Source organism: Pygocentrus nattereri, chromosome 26 (assembly GCF_015220715.1).
Source record: "Pygocentrus nattereri isolate fPygNat1 chromosome 26, fPygNat1.pri, whole genome shotgun sequence".
Taxonomy (NCBI): Eukaryota; Metazoa; Chordata; class Actinopteri; order Characiformes; family Serrasalmidae; genus Pygocentrus; species Pygocentrus nattereri.
In genome coordinates, this window is record NC_051236.1 from 7,298,016 (window position 1) to 7,310,673 (window position 12,658).

A 12,658-nucleotide genomic window follows, 5' to 3' on the forward strand; every position below is an offset into this window, starting at 1 on the left:
AAACATGTGGTGGTCATAATCCCAGCAAGAAACAGATATAATATTGTTATTAATAACCACAGATGGCTCTGAAAGTGCTCTGATACACCAACATAAAATAAAGCATCACATACTCACTTATTTCATGCTGCTTTTTACTTTTTTTTACATAATTATGAACAGACAGCCGTTTAATGTGAAAATGTTCATGTTTTGATTCAAGTTTTTCTTAAATACAAAGATTTGAAGCTTTCAGCTCATTCAATCAGTGCATTCTTTATTCTGTAATGAAGTAATGCAGCTCCTGAGAGCCGTTCTCTCTCCCACAGGCACATTAAGTACAGCTTTATGATGTGTTGGAGTGTAAATTTTCACAGATCAGAGGTGGCAAGCTGCCGGAGACGATTATCAATCAGACACAGTTGGCACTAGTTCTTAAATGTTGGTTCCTGAGGAACTCAGGAACATCAGCGTGGAGTAGTCAGCGTTGCTCTGTACACTCAACAGAACAGCACCGCACCTTGCTGGGAACTCAACCACATTGATCTCCTCCTACAGTTCCAGCTTAACAAACCTCAGATTAACAAAAATACATATACAAACCAGTAGGGTATCATTGGAGCTTCATGAGAGGCCATACATAACAACAAAATAATAGTTATCCTAATGATAACTAGCACCTCTATGGGTGCCTCTTTGTTTGCCTTTTCTAAATTTAACAAAGGCATCTGAGGCTTGTAACAGACATCATAATATATCTGAGCTTGAACACTATATGTATGAAAATAATGGCACAGATACACATCACACCTACAGAAGCCTTTATGAATCCTTGGAAGCCTTGGAAGCCCTGCCATGAAGGTCCTGGTGCAGTTTTTGTGCTGATGTTGATGCTGAACTGACTTGCTGTAATGGTGGCCTCCTATTACAGCATCAGGCTGGAGTTCAGTGGCTCTTTAGACCCATTCTTTCATTAGTGTGTGTAAAGGCAGGCTGCATGGCAAGGTGCTTTATTTTTATACCTATGGCAATGAAACTGAATGGAACACCTGAATTCAGTGATTCACAGGTGTGTCCTAGTGCTTTTGCCCATATAGTATATATGTCAGTGTTACAGTGACTCTTTCAGTAAACAGTCCTGACATAAAGCTGCCGCCACTCTTTTCAATTCCTAACAAATACCCAGTACCTGCTAGGCTCATTTTCATAGCCAGTGATATATCTAGAACCTCTGAAAGATGTTTTTTCCAAATGAAATTCATCCCCACATTGTAAATCAGACTGTGATTGGATGCTTCCTCTGTCACTTCCTAATTATGTTGGTAGTCTAACATGTAAGGCCTTCAGGCCATCTCCTGAAGTCCTGACCAAGTGGAAAAGGAGCTCAGCTGTATCTGCCTAGATACCACAAAGAGAGCAATCCTGAATAATTCTACTATTTTTATTTTAAACATAAAACAAAACATAATAAAGAGATAAGAGCATTACTACAATGAGACCACATTACTATATTACTACAATCACCTACTATATTAATACAATCACAGTCACTGCAGGACTTACAGAGCTTAAATATAACAAGCACATCTATTAAATACAAATGAGTAAACAAAAAATGTTTAGTTGTTTTTAAGTGTTTTGCTTTACATGTTTTGCTGCACATTTACAGAATTAAAATCAGTAATATTTAAACATGCATAACATTACCAGACTTATGGAACATTGATGATGTCCACAGAACATTTACTGAGCCTCAGTAAAACAGATGGCTTTAGAGGTGTTTTCATATCAATGCAATACTGTAAAGAATGATGAGTATCATGAATATCTTTGGGAAAAACTTTGCAGGTATGCCCTGAGCTACTACAGTTCATAAAGTCAGGAGTGAAAAAATGTAAAATCAACACTTTTTCTTCTCAATCGACACTTCATCACTTTCTACCAGCGTACATTTGTTTGCAGTTTAGCCAAGTTGAAGAGAATTCACAGGCACAAACATCTGCAAGCTAAAAAGAAAGCATATTTGTTTCTCAAGACCACCACCACCCCCTGTGACCTCCTAAGAAAACTTTGGCTACGCTGTTGCGCGATTGGCCACGGCCCAACTTCAGTGGCTATGGAAACCTCTCTGTGAAGCTCAGTTGGACGCCCGTGTTTGCAGATGTTGGGAATATCGTATCCATATGAGGAGCAGACATGTTTATTTATCTCCCTCTTGTGATCTTCGTTGCTTGACTTACGGCCGTCCGAGTGCAGCCATGACTCCAGTCAATATTTTACAGCTCAGATACCCAATAATTTCAGCACTTTCATGCGATCATGAAACCGCTCAATCGTTCAGTAAAGCCTGCGGGGAGAGGAGCAGAGCGGGGGGACGGCAGCTGGTTGCTCTGGTTTTCGTCTAGACGGCGGACGTGTCCCTCTTTGAAGAGCAGAGTATCTGTTTCTCAGTTTATTCGTTGCACAACCATGTTTGTAAAAACAAACGAGGTGAGAGGATTTGCTGTGATTCCAAACTATAAAACTGGGCTCCATTTGGCGCTTATCGAGGTGGCCGTGACGTTCTCGCACAGCCCTTAATTACCTGTCAGATGATTTTTTTGCGAAAAAAACTCTCGTGGTTTTGCAGGACCGGCTCTCCGGAGAACATGTGAATCTAGCAAATATTCCATTGGCGTCAGATGTGAAGCAGCCCAAAGGATTTCTTTAGGCAAACTCAAGTTGGCTTGACTCTCTGACTGCACTCTCCTGGGCAGACATATGTTCCAAACTCAAAATATAATGCTGTTACTGATGGTTCTAATGGTTCTGGCTGGTCAGAGTCCAGATTTAAACCCTATAGTAAATTTTTGGTCTCACCTTAAACTCAACACTGACTCTCTCTGTAAAGGACTGTCTGAACAGTCACACTAAACTCCAACACTGAGAGAAATCAGAGTGAAGACCTCTCCACACTCACTCACTGCAGCTGCTTGATTAATGATTTGTTGACCATAAAAATCTTGATGTTGTGCCATTTCAGCCTTGGCCCAGGTCTTTTGCGCAGTAGAGTGTATGTCAGGATTGTTGAAGTTAATGTGATAAAAGTGCATTAAATCAAGTTTCACCATCTGACAAGCAAATTAGCAAAAAGACTTTCTGTTTTACTGTATTTATGTCTAGTTGTTTATTCTGTTATATACAAAAACTTAATGTTCCTGTGTATAAATAATTTTACACTTTATTCAGAATACTTTCAGACATAACATTATGAGCACCACATTATGGGGCATAGTGCGCAGAGGTCACCAACTTTCTGCAGAGTCAATCTCAGACCTCCAAACTTCATGTGGCCTTCAGATCAGCTCAAGAACTGCGTAGAGAGCTTCATGGAATAGGTTTCCATGGCCAAGCAACTGCATCCAAGGCTTACATCACCAAGCGCAATGCAAAGCTTGGAATGCAGTGGTGTAAAGCGCCGCCACTGGACTCTAGAACAGTGGAAATGTATTCTCTGGAGTGACCAATCATGCTTCTCCGTCTGGCAATCCGATGGGTGAGTCTAGGTTTGGCGGTTGCCAGGAGAACGGTACTTGTCTAACTGCATTGTGCCGAGTGTAAAGTTTGGTAGAGGGGGGATTATGGTGTGGGGGTGTTTTTCAGGAGTTGAGCTCGGCCCCTTAGTTCCAGTTAAAGGAACTCTTAAAGCTTCAGCACCAAGAGATTTTGGACAATTTCATGCTCCCAACTTTGTGGGAACAGTTTGGGGACGGCCCCTTCCTGTTCCAACATGACTGCACACCAGTGCACAAAGCAGGTCCATAAAGACATGGATGAGCCAGTTTGGTGTGGAAGGACTTGACTGGCCTGCACAAGACTCCTGACCTCAACCCAATAGAACACCTTTGGGATGAATTAGAGTGGAGACTGCAAGCCAGGCCTTCTCGTCCAACATCAGTGTCTGACCTCACAAATGTGCTTCTGGAAGAACGGTCAAAAATTCCCATAAACACACTCCTAACCCTTGTGGAAAGACTTCCCAGAAGAGCTGAAGCTGTTATAGCTGCAAAGGGTGGGCTGACATCTTATTAAACCCTATGGATTAAGAATGGGATGTCACTCAATGTCATATGCGTATGAAGGCAGGTGACCGAATACTTTTGGCAATATAGTGTAGATTCACTTTGTAGTTCTACAGTTACAGACTGTAGTCCATCTGTTTCTCTGATACTCTGTTACCCTGTTCTTCAGTGGTCAGGACCCCCATGGACCCTCACAGCACAAATTGTGCAATAACAGGCATAAATGACATGAATGAAATATATACGCAATTATAAATATATCTATGACTGATTTTATATTTATTTATATATATATATATATATATATATATATATATATATATATATATATATATATATATACACATAATACTATAAATACAATATGTATTGTTGGAGTAAGCAGGTAGTGTAGTATTCTAAAAATAAGATTAACATAGCAGTCTGTCTGTTATATGGAAATATGTAATGAAACTTAAGAAGATATTCTATATATATATATATATATATATATATATATATATATATATATATATATATATATATATATATATATATCTCACTGTTGAGAGATACAAAGGGGCGCAACTGATCATCATCAGAGATTCCACCATGAAAGCTTTGAGATTGGTTGATAATTGTTTAACCAAATGACCAGTTACACACCTTTTTATCTCTCAATGTATTAAAACCACAACAATGTATTAAATCCATTTCAGTCTGGTTGTAGACCTGGACTTAGCACTATTACTGCAGATGCAGCTCTGCTGCTCTATGTATTGATCTTTTTAAAGCATTTGATACTGTAGGTCATCATTGCTGTTGGAGAAACTTTCCAATATCAGTCTTGATAAAAAAGCATGTAAATGGTTCCATAACCAACTTTCACATAAAACTGTTGCTCTGGACGATTTCAGGCTTTAGAAATGACTAAAGGAGTACAACAGGGTTCTATTTTAGGCCCCTTATTATTTTTATTTTTTACATTAATAACACTGGAGACCATTTGGATGATTTTAAGAAGAATCTCTATGCTGATGATACAGTCCTTTACACCAGTGATTCCTCTATAAACTGAGCTCTACAAAGATCTTTCAACACTGTCCAACTGTTCATTATAGGACTTTAAATTAGTTCTTAAGGATTCAGAGACCCAGTTTGTGGTCTTTTCTAGATCCCATATGGTCTCTTGTACAGACGTGAAGAAGAGCAGTAATTAAATATGATTCAGAATATAAATACCTCAGAATACAGATGCATAACAAACTGTCAATTGGCAAACACATTCATGAGATAATCAAAAAATCCAGAGCCAGGCTTAGTTTTTTGTACAGAAACATTAATTCATTCATTCATTCTCCAAGCTGCTTCTCCCTCAGGGTCGCGGGGGGTTGCTGGAGCCCATCCCAGCAGTCATTGGGCGAAAGGCAGAATAAACCCTGGACAGGTCGCCAGTCCATCGCAGGGCACAGAAGCAGAGTATTTATGCGAATGCTACTCTGCTTTAGGAAAATTGGACTTTATCAGTGCAATTAGGCTCATAACTAATACTGTGATCTTTCTTCTGATGTTTAGTGTAATTCACTGTCTGATAGAAGATGCAGGTGTTGGGCAGTTTTTATTCATAAAATACTTCTTGGATAGGTGGAAGCTTACTTAAACTCTCTGGTAGTCAGAGTGGAGGACTCACATGACCTTCGTTCTCACTCTAGAACATCCTCTGTGGTGACAAGAGTGAAATCAGAATTGGAGAAATAAGCAGTTGACTTTAATGCACCTCACACTCGGAATATTTTACATCAGGAATTTCAGTTGTCAGAGTTCATCTTTAAAGATAAAATTCACTCAGTGTCTTTGGATAACTGTGAGTGTTAGAAATGTATATCTCATTTGTCTGTTTCTTTTATCTGTGTATATTTTTTATATTGTTTTAATTGCCATAATCTACAACCCCATCTTAAAAAGTTGAAAAAACAATGACGTGCAAATCATTTAAATCCTGCATTTTATTGAAAATGGAACAAAGGCCAAAAAATTAATGTTTGAACTGATTTTTATTGTTTATTGAATTTTATTGTTTTTTGAAAAATATTTGAATTTTGAATTTGATGCCAACAATATGCTCCAAAAATGTTGGGACGGGGGCCTGTTTACCACTGTATTTCATCACCTTTTCTTTAACAGCACTCTGCTCTGTAAGTGTTTGGGAACTGAGGAGACGCTGCTGTAGTTCTGAAAGTGAAATGTATTCTGTTCTTGTTTGATACAGGATTTCAGCTGCTCATCAGTTTCAGGGGCTCATTTGTCGTATTTTTCATTTCAGAATGTGCCAAATGTTTTCAGTGGTGACCAGTCTGGACTGCAGACAGGTCAGTTTAGCACCTGGACACTTTTACTATGACAACATGCTGCTGTAATACATGCAGAGTGTGGTTTGTCATCGAATTGCTGAAATGATCAAAGCCTTCCCTGAAAAAGACGTCATCTGGACGGCAGCACATGCCAAAACATGTATATATCATTCAGCATTTATGGCGCCTTCACAGACGAGCACGTCACCCATGCCATGTGCACTAATGCCCCCCTAAACCATCATGAATACTGGCTTTAGAACTGCATTGATAACAGGCTGAGTGGTCTTCAGCCTGGAGGACACAGTGTCCATAATTTCCAAAAAGAATTTCAAATGTTGATTCGTCAGACCACAGGACACTTTTCCACTTCCCTTCAGTCCATTTTAAATGAGCTCAGGCCCAGAGAAGGTGGCAGCATTTCTGGATCCTGTTTATATTTGGCTTCTTCTTTGTGTTTTAGAGTTTAACAGCATTTGTGGATTCAGTGATGAACTGTTTTCACAGACAGTGGTTTTTAGAAGTGTTTCTGAGCCCATGCAGTGATTTCCACTACAGAATCATGTCTATATTTAATTCAGTGCCGCCTGAGGACCCAAAGATCACGGCCAGCAAATACTGGTTTTTGGCCTCACCCCTTACATACAGAGATTTCTCCAGATTTTCATAATCTTTTTAATGATATTATGTACCATAGACGATGAAAAGCAGAAGTTCTTTGTTATTTTATGTTGAGTTAGTCTTGAATTGTTGCACTATTTGATGATGCAGTCTTTCACAGAGTGGGAACCCCTACTCACCTTTACTTCTGAAAGACTCCACCTCTCTGAGATGATCTTTTTATACCAAATCATGTTACTGATCTGTTACAAAATAACCACCAGGTGTTTTTTAAGCATTACACAACTTTACCAGCCTTTCATTGCCCCCTGTAACAACATGACTGACTAGTCCCCATGTGAGGATCAAACTAGTGATCCTCACATAGAAAAGCCTGCGACTCAAGGGGACAAGCTATCTGCAAAGCACAGAGATGGACTCAAATGCAGAGCAGCAGAGGTTTGAGAGCACAGGGAAAAGAGAACTAGTATTGCTCTGGACGAGGCTCTAATTAGTGACCTCAAGATGTGGAGGCGAGTGCATTACCGCTGTGCCACCGCAGTGTCACCAAGGAAAGTTTCGCCAGGAGGAATGATAAAAGTGGGGGAGGGAGATAGACAAACAAAGAAATGCAAGAGTGTTTAGAACAAAAGAGAACTTCAGAAAACTGCAGGGAAAGTAGTCAATAAAGGGAACAAAAGAGTAATTTTTAAATACATATGCTGGGGGTGTTACTCAAGAGGACCAAAGACCCTTGAAGGGCAATACCCATGGTTACCAGCTTGGTCAAGAGACAAGTGATCACAGCAGCATGAACATCAGGCCTAAGCAGGGAGCCATGTGTGCTCTCCTTAAATCGAGCAAGCACAGCTGATCATCATCAGTCCTAATCAGCCGGGTTCTACTCTTTGTCTCCCTCTGGCCAAGAAGGAGACTGAGACGTTACACCCCCATCCCAACTTTTTTGGAATGTGTTGCTGGAATTAAATTCAAAATGTGATATATTTTTTACAAATTCTCAGTTTCAACATTTGATGGGTTGTTTTTGTACTGTTTTCAATGAAGTATAGGGTTTAAATGATTTGCACATCATTGCATTTTATTTTTATTGACATTTTTCACAGCGTCCCAATTTTTTTGAAAATGGGGTTATATTACTATGACTTTATTGTTTATGTTATTACTGTTTTTCCCACCTTTCTGCCTATTTTTTGTGTGATTTTGATATATTTGATATCACACACAAAACAACAACTGTATAACAACTGTTTTTAGCAACTAGTTAACCCTCTGGGTTCCATGACTTTCATATATTAAATGCTCTGTTTCTATATCCATTTGTGTATTTTTGTGATGATCCAGCTCAGAAATCCAGTTCAAACCCTTCCTGAATCCGTAGAAATTCCCTTTCCATTCCATCTCGTCACGAGATCCTATGACACTCACATCCGCAATTATGAGCCTATGAAGAGGGGCTGAGATACACGTCATCTGCCTCTCATTTTGTGGAGCTGCTGGATTTGTGTGTCTGTCTACATTCTGTGTGAAACTGACTGACGGACACTTAGGAAATCACTAAGGACTGACCGTCATGCCGGAAACCCTTCATTCTTCATTCAGTCCACATCGGAGACTCATGTGAAACGGCATCAGAGAGTTTACGGCTGCTGAAACTGCTGCAGCGGTTAACTGGACGAAAAATGTAACCAATTTAGGAAATGGACTAACGGACAGCAACTCTAAAAACAAATTGCTTGATTTGCTTTTAATTAATCAAAACTACTGTCAGTGTCCTCTACAACACCTACATTAAGTTTTCAAAAAAGAAAATAACATTAACACTAATAATTTGTGCTTAAGGTAATCCAGTACAAAAGTGGATGTTCTTATTTTACATGCACACTGATATAAAGAAACACTGCAACTAATATATGTTCCTCTTAAAAACACATTAAACTGTGGTTTTACTACTGTCAAAATAAACACAAATTTACAACAAATTCTCCATGATTATACAATAAATCCCCCCATAGTCCTCCACAACCAAGGGGATGCAGGAAATTGTGTACCCTGCCACCGGACAGGGTTACTGGGACCTACCTGGAGCCAGGCTTGGGGGTAGAGTTCCTTGGCGACCACCTGGTGGCTGGGCAGCCCATGTAACCCAGCCAGGCCCAGCCCAAAAAGGCAACGCGGAGGAACTGTGTTTGTCCTGGTGGATAAGAGGGTCGCCTCAACGTGATTAAAACCACAGGGAGGATGACTGTTGTGTGTGTTTACAGGCCAAATAATATTTCAGAGTGTTCATCCTTCTTGGAGCGAGTAGGCAGGGTTCTAGAAAGGGCCCTCCCTACAGACTCCATAGTCTTGCTGGTAGACTTCAATGCTCATGTTGGCAATGACTGGGAGACCTGGAGAGGCATGATTGGGAAGAACGGTCTGCCCGATCTAAACCCAAATGGTGAATTGTTATTGGACTTCTGTGCCAGGCATGGATTGTCCATAATGGAAACCAAGTTTGAACACAAGGAGATTCATAAGTGTACATGACATAAGAGCTCCTTGGGGCAAAGGTCAATAATCGTCTTTGTTGTCATTTCATCTGACTTGGGACCATACGTTGTGGACACTCGGGTGAAGAGAGCTGCTGAGCTGTCAACCGATCACCATGTGGTGGTGAGTTGTCTCAGATGGCAGTGGTAACTGATGGTCAGACCCGGTTGACCCAAGCGAATAGTGAGGGTGTGCTGGGGAGGGTGTGCTGTGGCCAAAACCTTCTTGGTGCCTGTCAGGGTGGTAGCCCAAGAACCTGATGGACAGCGGTGGTGAGGGAGACCATCAAACTGAAGACCGTCAAACTGAAGAAAGAGACCTTTAGGAACTGGATGGCCCAGAGGACTCCTGACTCAGCAGAAGGGTACAGATAAGCAAAAAAGGCAGCAGTGGCAATGGTGGCAGAAGCTGAATCCAGTTCAGCAAGCCCATGGAAAAAGACTTTCGGTCAACTTAAAGGAGGTTCTGGACAACTATCCGGTGTCTCAGGAGCGATCAGGGTGGCTTTGCCCAAGCAATATTTGGAAGGGGGAAGAAACTCTGACTTTAAATGAGAATAATATCAGTCAGTAGAAGGAACACTTTGACTAACTCCTTAATTGAGAGACATGCCTCCATCACGGGAGTTAGGGCGAGAGGCTTCTAGCATGTCAGGCTCCATTTCCCTAGAGGAGGTCAGTGAGACAGTTAGCATGCTCCTCGGTGGCAAGGCACAGGGGGTGGATGAGATTTGCTCAGAAATGCTTAAGGCTCTGGATGTTGTGGGGCTGTCTGTATTGTTGCATGGACACTGGGAACAGTACTCTTGGACTGGCAGACTAGGGTGGTTGTCCCTATTTTTAAGGAAGCGGACTGGAGGGTGTGTGCCAAGTACTGGAGTATCACACTGGTCAGCCTCCCTGGGAAAGTCTATGCCAAGGTGCTGGAAAGGAGACTCTGACCGATAGTTGAACCTCAGAGTGAGGATGAATGAACAATGTGGATTCCGTCCCAGACGTGGCGCATTCTCTGTACTCACAGAGTGAGAATTGTATTCGTATACTTGGCATTAACAATTATGATCACAGATACAAGTAGCAGAAATTAGCTTTCTTTGCAGGGTGGTGGCTAAACTCTACTGACAGGGTGAGGAGCTCGGAGTAGAGCCACTACTCCTCTTCATTGCGAGGAGCCAGTTGAGGTGGTTCGGGCAACTGATCAAGATGCCCCCTGGGCGCCTCCCAGCGAGGGTTTCCCAGGCACAGCCTACTGGGACGAGACCCCAAGGTTGTCCTAGGACCCGCTGGAGGGATTATATCACCAAGTTGGCCTGGGAGCGGCTTGGCGTCCCACAGAATGAACTGGAGGAAGTTGTGGTGGAGAAGGTCATCTATGATTCTCTGCTTTTCCAACTGCTACCCCGACCCTATCTGGACTAAGCAATGATGATGTTGATGATGACATACAGATATTAACACATCTCTTTAGCTTTTTCACTACAGCTCTTTATCATTCGTTATTTATTATTTTATTCATTATTTATTTATTTTTATGTAATTTGTCTCTTAAATCATTTAATTATTGTTATCAGTCTGTGTTTGTCTGGTCTGTTCAGTGTGTCAATGTCAAACATGTGGGAGTCATCAGACTGATTCCTTGTATGTGTAACATGCATAGAGAAATAAACAAATTCTGAGTTTGATTCTGATTTTGATTCTGATTAGAACTGCCCAGTTACATTTAGAGGAGAAAAATACAGTGAAATGTATTGATCACTGGAACATTATTAAAAGGGTAAACTTAGTACCACTTGAAGGAACAAGATTTACTAAATAGAAAGAAAACACATATTTGTGTTTCCTGGGTTTTTAATCTGTTGCTAATATGTGGTCAATTTACTAAATAACTCAAATTCTGCTCCTGAAGCTGAGCTCTTGTTTTGATCTCTCTGTTGAGTTTATGCCATTTTCAATTTAAAATAAAGATGTTAATAAAAATAATGAGCAACACTGGTGCTCTCACATGGAAGTGATATTCAGTCAAATCAATACTTACACTAGCTCAAGAGGTTTTAATAATAACAACCTAAATATTATTATAATTCTTTGAGTGGTCTTTGTAAAGCTGGACTGTCTTTGCCACTGAATGTCAGACTGGTGTCCTCATTTCACCCTTTCCTCTCTTCTCTCCTCTCCTGAACTCTCCTCCTGCAGACTGTTTGAGTGCAGAGGCCGAGTATCACCAGTGCCCAGAGCTGTGCCCATAAAGCGCCCCCGTGTGGCCGTGCCTGTGATGCGCAGGGTGAAGTCGTTACCTGTCAAACTCCTGAGCAGATCAACCATCCTGCCCAACAGCTCAGCCAAGCACAAATGTACACATTACACACTCATTCACTTCATTCAGCAGATAATGAGCAGTTACAAATGTGCTAATATATAAATGTTTATAGTATAAATGTTTCCATTTTCAGACCATTCAACTTGTGCTTCTGTAACAGACGACTTTCCATCTGGAATTAACAGTGATCTACTTATCCATCTACATTGCAATACCATTTGGTACAATATGATACAGTCAGACACTATGTGATGCTGTGTAATAAGCCATTGTCTGAACAAAACCTTGTATCTCCAAAATGGCTTTATAGGAGAAGGAAAAAACGCACTGTAATTTTAATGCAAGTCATTTTGGGTCGTTTCCTTTTGGTCCATTCATCATAAAATTTACACATAATTTAAAGGACAACAGGCCTTGTCAAATTATGTCAAAAACTCAAAAACAACAAAAATGATTTTTCCGCTGTGATACAGTAAGATACACTATGATGCAGTATGATACACTGTGATAGAGTAAGACACTCTGAGATACAGTAAGATATGCTGTGATACATTAAGATACACTGTAATACAGTAAGATACGCTGTGATAGAGTAAGATAGTCTGAGATACAGTAAAATACCCTTTGATACAGTAAGATATGCTGTGACAGAGTAACATACGCTGTGATACAGTAAGATACGGTGGGATACAGTAAGATATGCTGTGATAGAGTAAGATACTCTGAGATACAGTAAGATACGCTGTGATAGATTGAGATAGTCTGAGATACAGTAAAATACCCTTTGATACAGTATGATACGCTGTGACAGAGTAACAT

The 12,658-nt window shown here is 40.6% G+C and overlaps 1 protein-coding gene across 2 annotated transcripts in view; it reads left to right on the forward strand.

Annotated features, from left to right (window-relative positions):
* Positions 1 to 12,658, forward strand: part of raly (RALY heterogeneous nuclear ribonucleoprotein) — a 145,307-nt gene that overhangs the window by 113,455 nt on the left and 19,194 nt on the right. For both annotated transcript variants that reach the window (XM_017708388.2, XM_017708389.2), the window contains exon 6: positions 11,716 to 11,873. In XM_017708388.2, coding sequence (XP_017563877.1) covers positions 11,716 to 11,873 — 158 coding nt within the window. The remainder of the gene's footprint in view (positions 1 to 11,715; positions 11,874 to 12,658) is intronic.